An 18,483-nucleotide genomic window follows, 5' to 3' on the forward strand; every position below is an offset into this window, starting at 1 on the left:
CCTGCCCAACACAAGCTCTTGTATTTATACAACTGGGACATCCTGCAATCAAACAGGGAATGACATCACCAATGATGATTGACAATTCCTGATAGCCAATCAGGAATCGACCATTAGTCCGGGCACCAATTAAATGAGAGGGGGCGTGGGGAGGATTGAGACCCAGAGCCAATCAGAGCTTTGGAATCCAGACCAGGTTTGGGAGATTCAGCTTAATGATGTCAGTGCTTTTCTCTTCCAATGTGAAAATGTTCCATTGCTTAACAATCTCATTTGAATTAAATGACAATTTGTTCCTTTTGCTGAAATAATCTGGACAAGTTTGTTATTTGTCAGGAACGGTGAGGCTCCGTCCGTGCCTGGTGGGCACTGCAGGGGTTGGGGTGCTTTACTGACCCCTCTAATTGCTCTCATTTGCTGTTTTTAAGTTTCTGTTGATCTTTGTTACGCTCGGGCAGTGCCTCTATCAGGAGCGGCCATTTTTGTTATATCCCTAAGTTTTTTCTTATATTTGGTTGACCTAAAAAAGAGTTGGAACAGTGAAGCTGATACAATATTCGAAGCAATCAGGTCACTTTGCGGGAATTTTCTAACCAACCACTGGACAGGAAATGGAATTGTGGGAATGGGGGGGGAACATCACGGAATCCAATGTCACCCACGGATACATCTCCATTTACTGTGTTTGGGGACAGGCTGGATGGAGCAGCTGGTCTTTTCCTAGCTCACAAGGCTAAATCGCTGGCTTATAAAGCAGGCCATCAGCACGGTTCGATTCCCGTACCAGCCTCCCCGGACAGGCGCCGGAATGTGGCGACTAGGGTCTTTTCACAGTAACTTAATTGAAGCCTACTCGTGACAATAAGCGATTTTCATTCATTTCATTTCATTGTATATTGGATAAGTCCTTTTATGGTCAACTTTCAATGTGGCTGAAGGTTATTTGAATCTGATTGAAATGATATTCAGATGTTCTTTAACTCAGCATAGATTCATAAAACATAGACGGAGGCCATTCAACCACTGGGACCGGTGTCATCTCTTTCAAACAACTGACCAATTGGTCCACCTCCTAAACGTTCCCGATAACCCTGTAAATTTATTTCCTTTTCATGTAAATATCCATTTCCTTCCTTCAAAGTTATTATTGAATCTGCTTCCTCCGTCCTTTCAGACAGTGAATTCCAGATCATGACTAATCAGTGTCACAATATGATTCTCCACATTTCTCCCTCTCTGATCTCTCCCATCATGCTCCTATTTCTCCGAGTTCCTTTGTGTTCCCAATTGGTTTCTCTACAGAAGGGGGTCAATCCTGGATTTGTTGGTGGGATGTGTTTCCTTGCATTAAAACTCTGGTTTGGATGGGTGGGATGGAGGTGGCAGTGATTCACATCCAGAGTAGTCAGTCAGTCACACTGCAGTCACGAGTCTCTGGGGAGAGATGCCATTGATGGGCAAAGTTGACCCACCTGAAGAGAAAATGTACCTGGGTATTTACACCGAGTTTGGTCAGAAATAATCCAGGATGCAGTGAATCTCCTGAGGTCACGAGGGGCTTTGTCCAAACTGATGGACATCACATGATCATTCGATGGCCACCCAAGACTTTGACGAAGGCCTGTGGTTACTGCTTATGAGGGAGCTGTTGGTTAATTCTTTCAACGGGAAACCTTTTGATTTCAGTATCACAACCTGTGTGGAGTAGGGATGGTGACAGCTATGAAAAGCTCACAGTGGGGAAAAATCAACCTTGGGTTTTCCTGGAAACTGATGCAAAGATGCTAACATGCTTGTGATCTTCATAAATGAAGACTCTAATATCACTGCAGTTCGCAACTATATTCCAACAATTAACAGTTCAAATTCTGATATATGTAGTTGTAGCAACAAAGCTTCAATCATGGGCAGCATGGTGATACAGTGATTAGCACTGCTGCCTCAACTCCAGGGACCTATTTCAATTCTGGCCTTGGGTGACTGTCTGTTTAACGTTTGCACTTCCTCCCCATGTCTGCGTGGGTTTCCTCCCACAGTCCAAAGATAGGATTTGGCATAAATGTACCAAGATTAAATGTATCTACCTGCATCAATTGATGCTGCAGTTTTATATGCAAATTATTTTAAAATTGACAACATTCACTCCGTCCGAAGTAAATTTTTTTTGTTGTTTTTAAAATTTAGACTACCAATTAATTTTTTCCAATTACAGGGCAACTTAGCATGGCCAATCCACCTACTGTGCACATCTTACATTCTGATAGATGTAGTTGTAGCAACAAAACTTCAATCATTCAATCATGGGCGGCATGGTGGTACAGTGGTTGGCACTGCTGCCTCACAGCTCCAGGGACCGGGGATCAATTCCGGCCTCGGGTCACTGTCTGTGTGGACTCAGTACTTTCTCCCCATGTCTGCGTGGGTTTCCTCCGGGTGCTCCCACAGTCCAAAGATGTGCAGGTTAGGTGGGTTGGCCGTGCTAAATTGCCCCTTAGTGTCCAAAAGGTTAGGTGGGGTTACTGGGATAGGGTGGAGGCATGGGTGCTCTTTCTCGATGGGCCTTATGGCCTCCTTCTGTACTGTAAATTCTATGATTCATAGGGCTGAAAGAGACCAATAGGATTTGGAAAAGTTGATTCTTATTTTTTGCGAAATACAATTATTGTCTCTGCAAAACATCTGAGCTTTATATTCAATCGGGAGCGAGGATAGATTTCACCCCCCTTGCCATGGATCTCCCACTTTCCCTCCATTTAGGTCAGTTAGTAAATATCTAATGTTGATGAACAATGACCTGATTGTCAGCCCCTTGACTATCAACGCTCCAGGAAAGATCCCAGAATCCATGTGTGCAGGGCTGTCACTTGTTAAAGCTCATCAGAATATAAAAGCTCATTGGAGTGTGCTCCCTTAATGCGTTTTAATTATATCAGTAAAGTGGAATACATTTTGCAGGTTATGTTCTGTTCATAGAAAACATAGAAAATTTGGCCCTTCAAGCTCCCTCCACCATTCATTGTGATCACGGCTGATCATCTAACTCAATAGCCTAATCCCACCTTCCCCTCCATATCCTTTGATCCCCTTTGCCCCAAGTGCTATAATCGAACTGCTTCTTGAAACCATACAATATTTTGGACACAGCTACTTCCTGTGGTAATGAATTCCACAGGCTGACCACTCTCTGGGCGAAGAAATTTCTCATCTCTGTCCTAAATGGTCTACCCCATATCCTCAGACTGTGCCCCCTGGTTCTAGACACACCACCATCAGGAACATCCTTCCTGCATCTACCCTGTCCAGTTCTGTTAGAATTTTATAGGTTTCTATGAGATTCCCCCTCATTCTTCTGCACTCCAGCGAATCCAATCCTAACCGACTCAATCTCTCCCCGTACATCAGTCCTGCCTCCCAGGCATCGGTCTGAAGTGTCATATATGTTGAACTGCAGGAATTGGAATAAGATAAATAAGGCAGAGAGACTGAATGGAACTGGGGCATTTGAGAAATTAATGAGCAGAGCACCCTGCCAACAGATGTTGACCCAAGAACAAGAGATATAGAACTTGAATTGGTTAAGGATTCAAAGGAAGCGAGAAAAGATGGATAGAATATGTTTACTTCAGCTTCTATTACAAGAGCAAAGTGATGGTAATTAAGCCTGGGAGAGAGTGGGCCCAGAAAGTGAGCGATTGAAGTGAAAGATAGAATTTACAGTGCAGAAGGCGGCCATTCAGCCCACCAAGTCTGCACCAGATCTTGGAAAGAGCACCCTACCCAAGGTTAACACCTCCACCCTATCCCCATAACCCCACCCAACACTAAGGGCAATTTTGGATACTAAGGGTAATTTATCATGGCCAATCCACCCAACCTGAACATCGTTGGGACTGTGGGAGGAAACCGGAGCACCCGGAGGAAACCCACGCACACACGGGGAGAACGTGCAGACTCCGCACAGTGACCCAAGCCGGAATTGAACCTGGGACCCTGGAGCTGTGAAGCGATTGTGCTATCCACAATGCTACCCCAAATGTGTTTAATGGACTACTGAATGGTATATTGGCCTCAGTAAGCAGAGTGAAAGAACTTCCATTTGAGAAGGAACCAGGAGTTTTAAAAAAGATCACTGGCGGTAACAGTTAAAATAGATATTTACAAATCTTATCTAAAAGGTGTTGAGGAACATATTCGGAGTTGATTGGTTGGAATTGTTTAGTAATGCAGTGTTAAGTTATTGTCTTCGTGTACTCCTACCCTGTCAGTGACATCAGTCGCCAGATTGCTCAGGATAATTGTACCCTTTCTGGATCATAGAATTTGCAGTGCAAAAGGAGACCATTTGGCCCATTGAGTCTGCACGGGCCCTTGGAAAGAGCACCCCTACACCCACAACCCCCACCTAAAGTTGGACACTAAGGGCAATTTATCATGGCCTATCCACCTAACCTGCACATCTTTGGACTGTGGGAGGAAACCCACGCGGACACATGGACAACATGCAGACGCAGCACAGACAGCGACTCAAGCTGGGACGCTGGAGCTATGAAGCATCAGTGCTAACCACTGCAGTACCATGCTGGGATTTGAAAAAGTTAGTATTTACCCACCAGCCTTCACATGAAAATGCCCACAATAGCATTGATAAATTGACCAGTGGGCAATCTGACAGCGTCAGAGGACAGGGAGAGTCCAGATGTTTTTGTCAAACTGGAAAGAAAGATTTATACTGTTGGTTTGGGGGGGGGGGGAAAGGAAGAGAAAGAGGCAGGGCAGGGGTCTAAGGCACTGGATAGAGGACCAGCATCAGATGGAGAGAAAAGAACACCTAATCTCTTGCTTACCAACAAGTGTCCCCAACCCTGCTAACTCACAGAAGAGGCTCCTTAAACCTACCTCAGGGGCTGGTTTAGCACAGTGAGCTAAACAGCTGGTTTATAATGCATAACAAGGCCAGCAGTACAGGTTCAATTCCCATACTGACCACCCCAAACAGGAGTCAGATATGGCCGCTAGGGGTTTTTCCACAGTAACTTCATTGAAGCCTACTTAAGCGATTATTATTATTACCTCCAACAGCATATGCAGATCTTTGCATTTTCTATCTGGTTAAACATATTGAAATGCACTACTGGGCTAAATCGCTGGCTTTGAAAGTAGACCAAGGCAGGCCAGCAGCACGGTTCAATTCCCATACCAGCCTCCCCGAACAGGCGTCGGAATGTGGCGACTAGGGGCTTTTCACAGTAACTTCATTTGAAGCCGACAGGTGAAAATAAGCAATTTTCATTTCAGAAGGAGGATCACAGGAATTTGGAGTTGACAGTCAATGTGCAATTTATTGTACTGCAAAACACCAGGAGCTATTATTTTACATCAGCATTGTGAAAACAAACATTTAAACCACAAACAAACTACTCCATTTTGAACAGTTTATTCCTAGTTGGTACATTTTTTTACAAATGGAGCCTCTACATAGTACTGAACACAACCAGTTTGAAGCCTTACAAGTCCATCTCCCCCAGGGTGAGCTTGTCAAACAGGTACTCTCCCGTCCCATTCTCAGGGGCTCCCAGTCTCTTCAGGTTGGTGATGTGATCTCCGAGCTTCTTGATCATCTTCACTTGCTCATCCAAGTAGTGAGTCTTCAGGAAATCACAAAGCTAAAAAGAAATGGAAAACATTTTTATGTCGAGCAGCAGATACCAAATGTCAGAGAGGACTTCAACCCTCTTGTGCACACAAAAGTGATGCAATTGAGATTAATGGAATACAATGGACGCCAATCCTCCCACAGCCCTCCTAAAAACAGTGGCTCAACATCAAAATCATTGTGTGGAGATTCTTTGATTAAGACTAAAAGATTCGGTTTATCGTAAAGAACTTACGTGAGGGTCAGAGTTCCCAGAGGAGAGTTTGTGCAGATCCAGCAGACTCTGGTTCACATTCTTCTCCATCTGCAGAGCTCTCTGCATTGCCTCCAGACCATTGCTCCACTCATCCTGCTCTGGTTTCTGTAGAGGGGAAGTTTTCATTGCATATTAAGTACTAAATAAATTAGTAAGGGAGGGTGTAGTCTGAACAGCAAGAATAGAGAATCCTTTCATTAAGTCACCACAAATGAGAGTTGAATTGGACAAGGTAAATTAGCAGTTAGAAGCTAGACATTTGCTGGCAGCTCAATAGAGGCATAGCCCAGTGACCCCATTTTGTAATTTGATGCTCTAAAGCAATCCAACCCAAGGAATATTCAGACAGTTTTTTTAATCCAACCTGGACATCCTCCAGGATGATGCGGCCTCCACGTTTATTCTGGAATTCCATCAGTTTCTCAGCGTGTTCCCGTTCCTCATGCGACTGCTCCTTGAAGAACTCAGCAAAGTGACGCAGGGCAACATCATCCCGGTCAAAGTAAGAGGACTGGAGAGTGATAAATGGTCAGTTAAGCATGAACAAACAATAGTGTACATTCTCAATCTCCCCCCCCCCCCCCATCATTCCCCAAACAGCTGCTCAGGTTTATTCATGTCATTAATAGGGAATTGGTCATTTATGCAACCCAACTTCACATCCAGACATTAGCAAAGGGATTGATTAAGGTCCTTCAGAAATCATTGTTTAACAGGGCACTACTTGGGACAGGCAACAGATCAGAGATACAGCAAGTACACAATGCATAGTGCAGTGCAGAGAGATTTATAGTTTGGTCTGAGTTTTACCAGCTACATTCAAAAGAGGAGAAATATTGTCACTATCACAAGCAGCATTAATACAAAACAGATAATTTCAGATACTACAGAAGCACGGTAGCATTGTGGGTAGCTCAATGGCTTCACAGCTCCAGGGTCGCAGGTTCGATTCCAGCTTGGGTCACTGTGCGGAGTCTGCACATCCCTCCCCCCCAGTGTGCGCGTGTGGGTTTCCTCCGGGAGCTCCGGTTTCCTCCCACAGCCCAAAGATGTGCAGGTTAGGTGGATTGGCCATGATAAATTGCCCGTAGTGTTGGGTGGGGTTACTGGGATAGGGGGGAGGTGTTGACCTTGGGTAGCGTGCTCTTTCCAAGAGCCAGTGCAGACTCGATGGGCCGAATGGCCTCCTTCTGCACTGTAAATTCTATGATAAGCAAAGGGGAAGACTTGTAGCTGATTCCAAAAGTAGAGGAGAAGAATTCCAAATTCTATTCAGCATTTGGAATAGAAACTACATTTTCAATAACAAGATCCTGGGAAAGTGAATAAAAGGTACACATGTTAAACTGCATTTACAGCTGACTACTGGTTGAACAGAACATAGCTCAGTTGAATAAACTCACAATCCTCATTGAGGAAGTCAAATACAGAGCTCACCATGGAGAGGTAAACGTAGGAGGAATAGAGCTCCAGGTTGATCTGCTTGTTAACAGCATCCTCACAGTCCTTGTGGTAGTTCTGACGCACTTGGGAGGCCATCTTCACTATTACTGCTCAATGTTACTGAGAATGTTCACAAACTGACCCTTCCCAACACAAGCTCTTGTATTTATACAACTGGGACATCCTGCATTCAAACAAGGAATGACATCACCAATGATGATTGACAATCCCCGATAGCCAATCAGGAATCTGACATGAACCAGCACCAATTAACAAAGGGGCTGTGTGGGGGAGCTGGAGCTGTTTTCGGGGCCTTCCAGTGACCAGGCAGCGGGGGCGGAGCAGGTATCTGCACCACCACCACCTCCCTCTGGCCCGGGACCCCGGGAGGAGCCTGAGAAGGTCCCGCCTGTCGATGATCCCTGTGGCAGGATCAAGGCAGCCCCTGAGTTGGTTGTTGGGTCCATGTTGCCCGCCGCACTCAGTGTGGTGGAGGATTCGGGCCTTGAGGGCGACTGTCCCACGACTGTCAGTTGTCCTGTGTCAGGAGTGGAGGGTGCACATGAAATGAAAAATGAAAATGAAAATCGCTTATTGTCACGAGTAGGCTTCAATGAAGTTACTGTGAAAAGCCCCTAGTCGCCACATTCCGGCGCCTGTCCGGGGAGGCTGGTACAGGAATCGAACCATCGCCGCTGGCCTGCTTGGTCTGCTGTAAAAGCCAGCGATTTAGCCGAGTGAGCTAAACCAGCTCCCATGATGCTCTCTGCAGTCGTACCCGACACTGTGTCACCCCTCACCCCCTCTGGGGGTCTCCCTGAACCTGGCACATCATAATTGGTTCCTTTGTTATTCTGCCTCCATAGATAGTTCAGGCAGTTCCCTAATGGGCCCCCCTTCACCAACACCCCGACTCCCTCCCTCCCCACCACCCTCCTTTCCCCCCTCTCCCAACCACCCCATCTTCCTTTCCCTTCTGTCGGTACAGGGGCGAGGGTGCCATTTGTTTTTTGTACAACTGTGTTGTGAACTGTTTTAATAACCAGAATATCCGACCCCCCCTCCCCGTATGTTGGTACTGAGGGGAGGGTACCCTGTTTCTCCAATGCAAAATTAGTGTTTGTACCATTTGGCCTTGTATACATTTTTTACTGTTTTAATAAAAAGTTATGGGGTAAGGACAAAACCCAGAGCCAATCAGCCAATTCAAAAATTATCAGAGTGATTATGTCACTCGGAGTTTCAGAAATCCTCTGGTCCGTGATCCATGCCTATGTGACGTGTTATAGGCTGTACTCCCTTTTTGGTTTTCTGACGACTGTTGTTGAGGTGCTCTTTGAACTTCAGCCCCACACTCCTGACCTACGGGCACCCGGTGGGGAGAGGGGCGGGCAAGCTGGAGGGCCTCCTCGCGAACCTGCTCCTGGGCCTTGGCGAAACTCGCCATAAACAGGCCCATGCAAAGGGCAGCCAAGGTGGCCGTCAGGCCGGGCTGTCTGCCCCTTATCCGCGGCCACATTCATGGCCGGATGTCCCTGGAAAGAGAACATGCGATGTCCATGGGCACCATCGAGGCCCACAGTGATCAGTGGGCACCTCAGGGGTTGGGGTGATTTATTGACCCCCTCAATCTTTGATTTGATTTGATATGATTTATTGTCACAGGTGCCGAAGTACAGTGAAAAGTATTTTTCTGCGGCCGAGGAACGTACACAGTACGTACATAATAGACACAGGAATAATCAACATTGACAAATGGTACATCGACAAAACAGTGATTGGTTCCAGTGGGGAACAAGGGGCCAAACAAAGTGATGCACCATCGATTGCACGTGAGGCGAGTGATTTACCAAAGTCAGGCTTTAATTAACTAGAACACAGCCTGGCGATCGTCTACAGTGGAAAGGGACGATCGTCAGGCTTCTGAGCATTTATACCTCGTTGATAGAGGCGTGGTTAACTCAGCCTCTCGGCCAATCGGTCGAGAGGCACATGACCGACCAGGGCCAATGGTAAGCCGACGTTCTGGCCCAATGGCAGACGAGTATGCAGATCATATCATCACACAAAGCAAATACATGAGCACTCTCATTTGATATTTTTATGTTTCTGTTGAGCTATGTTATGTTGTGCCCCTATCAGGAGTGGCCCTTTCTGCCTTGTCCCTCAGCTTGTTTCCTTTCTTATATTTGGTTGACCTCAGTAACCAGCTTTCACGAAGCATCTATAATAGATTAATTACCCAATGGTTGAAAGGGAACTGTCTGTGCCAGATTTATGAGAAAACGTGAATCAAATTGGATTCTGGGAAGGGAGAAAACAGTCGCTCTTCCCACGGTGCAGGAGGTCTGAGTGTGGTTGATGGTGAGTGTCTTCGCCATGATACCCACTTGTGAAATGGAAGGCAGGTAATTGGGCAAATGATCCCATTTTAAGCTTATGGTTGATTTTTTTTTTTATTCGTTCATGGCATTGCCGGCTGTGCCCACATATATTGCCCATCCCTGAAGGCATTTAAGAGTCAACCACATTGCTGTGGGTCTGGAGTCACATGCAGGCCAGACCGGGTAAGGACGGCAGATTTCCTTCCCTAAAGGACACGAGTGAACGAGGTGGGTTTTTACGACAATCGACAATGGGCATCATTAGACTTTAAATTCCGATTCTTTTATTGAATTCAAATTTCACCACTGCAGTGGCGGGATTGGAACCTGGGTCCCGCAAGTATTATTCTGGGTCTCAGGTTTACTAGTCCAGTGACAATACCACTCCACCACCGCCTCCCTATAATGAAAAATTATGTTCGAGTGCGGCAAAAGACCATATTGAGCTTGTACAGAATGCATTGGAACTGGTCTGCTCTGACACAATCAGTTTCAAAGAATTCAGAAAAAAAATGAATTGCAGAGACTTTAATTTCACCTCAGCCCATTAATTGAAACCTAGGGGGATTCTCTGACCCCCCACCGGGTCGGAGAATCGCCGGGGGGCCGGCATGAATCCGGCCCCCGCCGTCTCCCGAAGTCTCCGGCACCAGGGATTCGGCGGTGGGCGGGAATCGGTCCGCGCCTGTCGGCGGGCCCGCCCCCCCCCCCCCCCCCCCGGCGATTCTCCGGCCCGCGATGGGCCGAAGTCCCGCCACTGTCATGCCTCTCCCGCCGACGTGGATCAAACCACCTCCCTTACCGACGGGACCAGGCGGCGTGGGCGGGCTCCGGGGTCCTGGCCGGGGGGGGGGGGGGGGCGATCTGGCCCCGGGGGATACCCCCACGGTGGCCTGGCCCGCAATCGGGGCCCACCGATCGGCGGGCGGGCCTGTGCCGTGGGGGCACTCATTTCCTTCCGCGTTGGCCAGAGTCTTCATGATGGCGGACGCGGAAGTGACCCCCTCCCCTGCGCATGCGCGGTGATGACGCAGCCGCTGACGCTCCGGCGCATGCGCGGACTTCCGGCGGCCGGCGAACTCCCTTCGGCCCCGGCTGGCGTGGCGCCAAAGGCCATTCCCGTCGGCCGGCAGGGCGCTAACCACTCCGGCGTGGGCCTAGCCCCTCAAGGTTAGGGCTTGGCCCCTAAAGGTGCGGAGACTTCCGCACCTTTGGGGAGGCCCGATGCCGGAGTGATTCACACAACTCCATCCCGCCGGGACCCCCCGCCCGCCGGATAGGGGAGAATCCCGCCCCAGGTGTTGAGGTGGAGAATGGGTAATGTATCTCCCATGAAGCTGCCGTTTGACTCCTCTCCTGGCTGTAAATGAGATTCAGGTCTGATCCCACTCTCCCTTTCTATCGTGACTCTCCACAGTCCTCTTTCTTTGACCGGGATGATGTTGCCCGGCGTCACTTTGCTGAGTTCTTCAAGGAGCAGTCACATGAGGAACGGGAACACACCGAGAAACTGATGGAATTCCAGAATAAACCTGGAAGTCGGATCATTCTGGAGGATGTCTGGAATTAATTTGGTGGAGTGTGACCCTCTGTCTTGACCCCCTTTGACTAATTTTGTTGTGGCAGCATATCTGGCGATTAATGCCCCTCCATGTGGACTACAAAAGGTGGCTCCTGCCACCACCTTCTGGGCCATTGGGGATGGGCCTCAATGCTGGCTGAGACAGTGACATTCCATGAACTGAAGTAATTTGTATTCCTTTCACACGTTTCTGGTTACTTTTTCATCCCAGTTCGTGCACTTTTTGTGTATTTTGTTGAATCCATTGGAAATGAGCTGTCTGCCTTTCCTCTTTCAGAAACCAGAGCAGGATGAGTGGAGCAATGGTCTGGAGGCAATGCAGAGAGCTCTGCAGATGGAGAAGAATGTGAACCAGAGTCTGCTGGATCTGCACAAACTCTCCTCTGGGTACACAGACCTTCATGTGAGGACACAGGTTCGATTCCCGGCTTGGGTCACTGTCTGTGCGGAGTCTGCACATTCTCCCCGGGTCTGCGTGGGTTTCCCCCGGGTGCTCCGGTTTCCTCCCACAAGTCTTGAAAGACGTGCTTGTTGGGTGAATTGGACATTCTGAATTCTCCCTCAGTGTACCTGAATAGGCGCCAGAATGTGGCGATGAGGGGATTTTCACAGTAACCTAATTTTAAAACATGAATAGGATGGGAATAGAGGGATACAGAACCCGGAAGTGTAGAAGATTTTAGTTTAGACGGGCAGCATGGTCGGCGCAGTCTTGGAGGGCCGAAGGGCCTGTTCCTGTGCTGTACGTTTCTTTGTTATCTTTGTTGTTATTGCACTGTTAATGTAAGCTTAGTTGTGACACTAATAAAAAGATTATTAGATATAAATTGTGATCTTTTGGGAGTTGGCCGTGAACTTGGAGCCTATTCAAAAGATCTCAACAGCCAATGGCTGTGAAATGGTCTCCCCACTCTGTCATTCAAAGATACTATCATTCATCCCTTGACTGGATCCTCCTGTACCAGGGGAAACTCCGATTGATTCCTGCTGCTGGACGTGACTAGTTTTCTCTCTCCTTCCCAGCTTTGTGACTTCCTGGAGACTCACTACTTGGATGAACAAGTGAAGATGATCAAGAAGCTCGGAGATCACATCACCAACCTGAAGAGACTGGGAGCCCCTGAGAATGGCACAGGAGAGTACCTGTTTGACAAGCTCACCCTGGGGGAGAGTGAATGTCGGGATCAGGGTTGCAGTGATGTTCTGAGACTCTAATCAGTCCTGAAGGAGAATGATTCCTTCTTAGGCTCTTGATGTGAAGTATAACTGGATAGACCGAGTTTGCATCCTGCAAGGTTGTAGCAACACCCCAATGATGCAATGGTTCATGGGATTCAAGCCTGTGAAATTCATCGATCCTTCTGACATTGCCATTTATTCTGTAATCAGGACCATGTGATGGTGTAATCTTCATTCTGTAACTTTGATTACGATTGGCATTCGCAGCAACAATCACATTCAACTGTCCTGTGCTGAGGCCAGGTGCTGAAGCATAAGAGCAACAACTGCTGAACATAAAGCTTTCCTGTGGTTTATTATTACCCATATCATGAAAATGAAAATCGCTTATTGTCACAAGTAGGCTTCAAATGAAGTTACTGTGAAAAGCCCCTATCAGAGTAGGAATTCAAAACCTTGCATTTATTGCTTGGCCTCCACAGTTCTCAGAACAGCTGGGTGGGAGCAGCAAGAGGACCTACTTTGTTGGGCATTCTGAAGGACGTATGACATTAAATTACAACGGAGGTGTTGTGGCAGATGAACAAAGGTTTGGTTAAAGAGGCAGGTGCGTAGAGGAAGGTGACTGAAGAAACAACCACCAGTGGTGGAGCTGGATGAACACAGGATGGAATTGAAGCGTTCAGATCCTGAAGGATTTGAGGTGATTATAAAGATTTGTGGAGTCCCTGCAGTGCAGAGACGACTATTCAGCCCACCAAGTCTGCACCGAGCCTCTGAAAGAGCTCCTACCTTGGCCCATTTCGCTGTAACCCCACCTAACCTTTTGGACATTAAGGGGCAATTTAGCATGGTCAATCTGCACATCTCTGGATTATGGGAGGAAACGGGTGCACCCGGAGGAAATGCACGCAGATACTGGGAGAACGTGCAAACTCCGCACGGGAGGGGGGTTAGGCGGATTGGCCATGCTAAATTGCCCCTTAATTGGCAAACAAAATTGGTTGCTCTAAATTAGTTTTTAAAAAGCAGAGTTGGGGCAGCACGGTAGCATTGTGGATAGCACAATTGCTTCACAGCTCCAGGGTCTCAGGTTCAATTCCGACTTGGGTCACTGTCTGTTAGGTGGATTGGCCATGATAAATTGCCCATAGTGTCCAAAATTGCCCTTAGTGTTGGGTAGCGTTACTGGGCTATGCGGATAGGGTGTAGGTGTTGACCTTGGGTAGGGTGCTCTTTCCAAGAGCCGGTGTAGACTCAATGGGCCGAATGGCCTCCTTCTGCACTGTAAATTCTATGATCTATGATCTGATGTTTTGCGTCCCTTTGATTCTTCTTCCGAGCTGAAGGAAGGGAGAGTGTGTTTGAATTCCCTTCAGTTCTGATGAAGAGCCAAAGGACTCACCGTTCACTGTTTTCTCTCCTTAACAGCTGCTGCCACACCTTGCGTTTTTCCAGCAATCCTTGTAAATTGTTCCAGATTCCAGCGTCCACACTATTTTCACTTTTTCGGTTGGTTGACCAGCTCAGCAACCCAGAATGCTCGGGGTAGCAGAACTTGCTGTGAGTTACACACAAGTAGCAGAATGGCCTCCACTTCAGATAGAAGAATGTGGGAGGGGGGAACCAGCCAGGAGCTCGCTGCAATAGTCATGTCTGGAGGTAACGGAAATACGAAGGAAGGTTTCAGCAGCTCCTCTCTGGAAATGAATGTGATTGACTGGAGTTCACAGGGCTGGTACCTGGAGGGAACATTGTTTGGGGATAGAGCCAAAAGCAATGCCGTCAATCTGCCCCACAAGGGCAGCACGGTAGCACAGTGGTTAGCACAGTTCCCTCACAGCTCCAGGGTCCCAGGTTCGATTCCTGGCTTGGGTGCTTGAGTCTGCACGTTCTCCTCCCCTTGCCAACAATGAAGTCGAGGCATTTAGTTGAACCCTGCTCTGTGTGATGAAATTACCATTTCTAGGGATCCCACGTTCAAGTGCAAGGTGAAACATCCCATCATCAAATCCACGGCTGGAAAACTAAATCACTTTTGCATTGAGATCAGAGGTCAAGAGCAAACTTGGCGAGATCATGCAAAGCCACGTCAACAAAAGTAAGAAATTGTCATTCAGTTCAAATGAGAGCCTTAAACAAAGAGACATTTTTACAGTCCAAGGAACCCAAAAGCAGTGACATCATCGAGATGAATCTCCCAACCTGGTCTGGATTCCAAAGCTCTGATTGGCTTCTCGCCCCCCCCCCCCCCACCCCCTCCCCCTCCCCCTCCCCCTCTTATTGGTAATTGGTGCCTGCAGAGATTGGTGATGTCATTCTCTGTTTAAATGTAGGATGTCCCAGTTGTATAAATACAAGACCTTGTGTTGGGAAGGGTCAGTTCTGGAACGTTTGAAGCAACATTGAGCAGTAATAGTGAAGATGGCCTCCCAAGTGCGTCAGAACTACCACAAGGACTGTGAGGATGCTGTTAACAAGCAGATCAACCTGGAGCTCTATTCCTCCTATGTTTACCTCTCCATGGTGAGTCTTATATCACTTGTTGCTGTCGTTTGAAAAGATTGAATTACTTCTGCTCAATGAAGTGACTTTATAAACTAGATCTTTACTGGGGTGACAGAATCTTTGAGCAGTGCTCCATCTGCACACTTAAGGTGTTTTGAGCCTGGTGGGTACCAGAGGGTTTGGACTGTATTCTAGACCCTGATTTTCACAGTTTGGTGTTTTAAGCTTTTCCCTCTTTGTTCCTTTTGGGCTGGGCTCTGATTTGTTCTTTGGGAGTGGCCCCTTTTAATTGTTCATCAGTTAATTTTTTTATCTTGTAAGGCCTTATTACACCTACAGGGTGATGTTGAGCAAATTGACTGCTCATTGTAGCAGCTGCTCCATATCGGGAGGTTTAATACTTGGTCAGTTGTTGCTGGAGGTTGTAACTAATGAGCAGACAAGTGGCTGCTAATATTGAATCGGATTCAGTGGGTGTTAGCCAGTTCCTAATAATTGTCAATGACAAGAATATTCCTACTTTTGTTATCATAGAGTTTACAGTGCAGAAGGAGGCCATTTGGCCCATCGAGTCTGCACTGGCTCTTGGAAAGAGCACCCTACCTGAGGTCAACACCTCCACCCTATCCCCATAACCCAGTAACTCCATCCAACACTAAGGGCAATTTATCATGGCCAATCCACCTAACCTGCACATCTTTGGACTGTGGGAGGAAACCCACGCACACACTGGGAGGATGTACAGACTCCGCACAGACAGTGACCCAAGCTGAGAATCGAACCTGGGACCCTGGAGCTGTGAAGCAATTGTGCTATCCACAATGCTACCAGAGTTCCTGATCTACATAATGCAAAACCTAGTTTGAAGGCTGTTTCTTGTTCCATTTTCATTAATGGGTTAGACATTTTTTATGTAGTGACTTCACTTTGGTTGTGCCAGGCTGTTTGCTTGATTATTGATTTGTTGGAATGCAGCATCTGATTCTGCACTACAAGCTTCCATTAACAATGGGAGGTCATGATCAACTAGTCTGGTGTGTTTTTTTTAAAGTATTCCGGGGTAACTGTTTTTGTGAATACTGGAGGGAATCTCTCTTGGAAACTGAAACGTTACAACCACCTGGCTAGAGATGGAGCCTTGGTTTCCCATCTCCTCTGATGATAGACCAATCCAAACTAAATTCAGAAGAGAGAATGCTGGGAAATCTAAAGCAGGTCTGGCAGTATCTGTAAGGAGAGGAAAGAGCTAAAAGGCACCAGAGTGATATTTATACTGTGGAGTGATGGATGGGTCATAGCCACATAAGCCAAGGGAAGAGATGCTAATGGCAGTCCCCAGAGAGTAGAAGATCTAACAGCAGAGAAAAAAGCTGATGGATGTAGATTAGGGGGAACCAGGGTGGTGGTGGGGGGAGAAGGAGAGGAGGAGAAGGTGAGAATTGGGGTGGGAATATATAGAAAGTAAAAGATCATTAAAATATTGGGGTGGGAATATATAGAAAGTAAAAGATCATTCAAATAAAATGGAAAGGGGTCAAGGTGGGTTAGTAATTTGCTTTTTAAACTAAATTCTACTGATAAATATGAACTATAACCCAAATGTTTTTGTGTTGGATTTTTTTTTGGATGGATGTTTTCCATATTTGGGATTAGTGAAATTAACAGATAACAATATCTGCTCAGGAAATTGATCTCTTGACGGGTGGGGAATTGCTTTGTTTGATCTCGGTCCAATATAAAAATTTACCTCTCTCCTGCAGTCCTCTTTCTTTGACCGGGATGATGTTGCCCTGCGTCACTTTGCTGAGTTCTTCAAGGAGCAGTCGCATGAGGAACGGGAACACGCTGAGAAACTGATGGAATTCCAGAATAAACGTGGAGGCCGCATCATCCTGGAGGATGTCAAGGTTTGGATTAATGGGTATCTGAATCCTTCATCCCAACCTGAGAGAACTCCTTAGTTCTTCCTAATAAATTTCAGTTATCATCCCTGCTTCCCATGACAATTTCTCCACGTGGACTACCAAAGGTGGCTCCACTTTATGGGGAGGAAATTGACGATTGACATGCTTGCCTCGACAGGGCAGCGTGGTGGTGCAGTGGTTAGCTCTGCTGTCTCTCAGTACCAAGGTCCCAGGCTCGATCCTGGGGTCGTTGTCCATGTGGAGTTTGTGTGGGTTTTGCCCTCAAGATGTGCAGGGGAGGTGGATTGGCCACTCAATTGAGGTCCACCAACAAAATAAAAGGAAGGAAACAAACTTGGGGATAAAGGAAGAAAGGGCACTCCTGTTGGGGACCAATGGCAATGTTTTAAAAAAAAAAAGTACCTATCAAATGAGTGTCAATAAAGCCCCCCAAACCTTGCTGTGTCCACTGGGCATGGAAGGCCTTGATAGTGCCTGTGGATAGGTCAACTGGCCACACTAAATTGCCCCTTAATTGGAAAAAATGAATTGGGCACTATAAATTTATTTTTTTTAAAAGGTGCTTGCCTAAACAATGACTCCTTCCATCCTCCATGTATTTGGAATTGTGTTCTTGTTGATGTACTTTTTCATCCCTGTGCACCTTGCATTTTCAAGTACTGTGTTGAAGCCATTGGCAATGAGCTGTCTGCTCTGGTTTAGCACATCGGGCTAAATCGCTGGCTTTTAAATCAGGCCAGCAGCACTGTTCGATTCCTGTACCAGCCTCCCCGGACAGGTGCCGGAATGTGGCGACTAGGGGCTTTTCACAGTAACTTCATTGAAGCTGACTCGTGACAATAAGCGATTTTCACTTTCATTTCCCTTTCAGAAACCAGAGCAGGATGAGTGGAGCAATGGTCTGGAGGCAATGCAGAGAGCTCTGCAGATGGAGAAGAATGTGAACCAGAGTCTGCTGGATCTGCACAAACTCTCCTCTGGAAACACTGACCCTCATGTGAGTGGTTGCTTCAATTCTCTCGTGACTTTTTCATCTCTTGGATGGATCCAAATACCATCTGTTGAGGAAATCCATTTAATAATAATCTCCTGCTGCTGGATAACTACTTCTCTCCTTTTCTTTCAGCTTTGTGACTTCCTGGAGACTCACTACTTGGATGAACAAGTGAAGATGATCAAGAAGCTCGGAGATCACATCACCAACCTGAAGAGACTGGGAGCCCCTGAGAATGGGACGGGAGAGTACCTGTTTGACAAGCTCACCCTGGGGGACAGTGACTGAACTGACTGCTGGGAAGAAGCTTATTGTGTCTGGTATCCTATTTGTAGAACTGACCTTTGGACCTGCTGCCAGTTTGTGATGTTGCACCAGAGCTCCATTGTGAATGTACAAACTTTATAAATAAACCGTTCATTGTGTTTAATAGCTACTTGTTTGCAAATTTATTGCAATCTCATTATTACTTTAACCATAGTCTACTGCATTGTTGACAGTCTGTCAACAATTTACCTTTTTGGATTCTTTGGTACATTTCTAGTGCCTTTTGCACCAC

General features: G+C 46.9%; 3 protein-coding genes across 3 annotated transcripts; 2 read left to right on the forward strand and 1 right to left on the reverse strand.

The window, feature by feature from the left end:
- Positions 1–5,418: 5,418 nt before the first annotated feature.
- Positions 5,419–7,474, reverse strand: LOC119956499 (ferritin heavy chain B-like). The gene is made up of 4 exons (XM_038783776.1): positions 7,347–7,474; positions 6,274–6,420; positions 5,889–6,014; positions 5,419–5,663 (listed from the first exon to the last, which is right to left on the reverse strand). Exons 1-4 carry the CDS (start codon positions 7,446–7,448, stop codon positions 5,505–5,507), a joined length of 534 nt encoding a protein of 177 aa, XP_038639704.1. The 5' UTR covers positions 7,449–7,474; the 3' UTR covers positions 5,419–5,504.
- Positions 7,475–11,102: 3,628 nt separating this feature from the next.
- Positions 11,103–12,533, forward strand: LOC119956621 (ferritin heavy chain B-like). The gene is made up of 3 exons (XM_038783960.1): positions 11,103–11,294; positions 11,596–11,721; positions 12,342–12,533. Exons 1-3 carry the CDS (start codon positions 11,103–11,105, stop codon positions 12,531–12,533), a joined length of 510 nt encoding a protein of 169 aa, XP_038639888.1.
- A 2,352-nt stretch (positions 12,534–14,885) lies between these two features.
- On the forward strand, positions 14,886–18,356 carry LOC119956473 (ferritin heavy chain B-like). Its single transcript, XM_038783747.1, has 4 exons — positions 14,886–15,023; positions 16,766–16,912; positions 17,802–17,927; positions 18,057–18,356. Exons 1-4 carry the CDS (start codon positions 14,922–14,924, stop codon positions 18,210–18,212), a joined length of 531 nt encoding a protein of 176 aa, XP_038639675.1. The 5' UTR covers positions 14,886–14,921; the 3' UTR covers positions 18,213–18,356.
- The last annotated feature ends 127 nt before the right edge of the window (positions 18,357–18,483 follow it).

This window comes from Scyliorhinus canicula, chromosome 23 (assembly GCF_902713615.1).
Source record: "Scyliorhinus canicula chromosome 23, sScyCan1.1, whole genome shotgun sequence".
Taxonomy (NCBI): Eukaryota; Metazoa; Chordata; class Chondrichthyes; order Carcharhiniformes; family Scyliorhinidae; genus Scyliorhinus; species Scyliorhinus canicula.

Coding starts and splice junctions, on each gene's coding strand:
- LOC119956499 (XM_038783776.1), bottom strand. CDS start 7,448: ATGGCCTCCCAAGTGCGTCAGAACTACCACAAGGACTGTGAGGATGCT. Junction 6,015..6,273: donor TCATCCTGGAGGATGTCCAG/GTTGGATTAAAA, acceptor TCCCCTCTACAG/AAACCAGAGCAGGATGAGTG. Junction 5,664..5,888: donor CTGGGAACTCTGACCCTCAC/GTAAGTTCTTTA, acceptor ATTTCTTTTTAG/CTTTGTGATTTCCTGAAGAC.
- LOC119956621 (XM_038783960.1), top strand. CDS start 11,103: ATGAGATTCAGGTCTGATCCCACTCTCCCTTTCTATCGTGACTCTCCA. Junction 11,295..11,595: donor GTCGGATCATTCTGGAGGAT/GTCTGGAATTAA, acceptor TTCCTCTTTCAG/AAACCAGAGCAGGATGAGTG. Junction 11,722..12,341: donor CTGGGTACACAGACCTTCAT/GTGAGGACACAG, acceptor TCTCCTTCCCAG/CTTTGTGACTTCCTGGAGAC.
- LOC119956473 (XM_038783747.1), top strand. CDS start 14,922: ATGGCCTCCCAAGTGCGTCAGAACTACCACAAGGACTGTGAGGATGCT. Junction 15,024..16,765: donor CCTATGTTTACCTCTCCATG/GTGAGTCTTATA, acceptor TCTCTCCTGCAG/TCCTCTTTCTTTGACCGGGA. Junction 16,913..17,801: donor TCATCCTGGAGGATGTCAAG/GTTTGGATTAAT, acceptor TTTCCCTTTCAG/AAACCAGAGCAGGATGAGTG.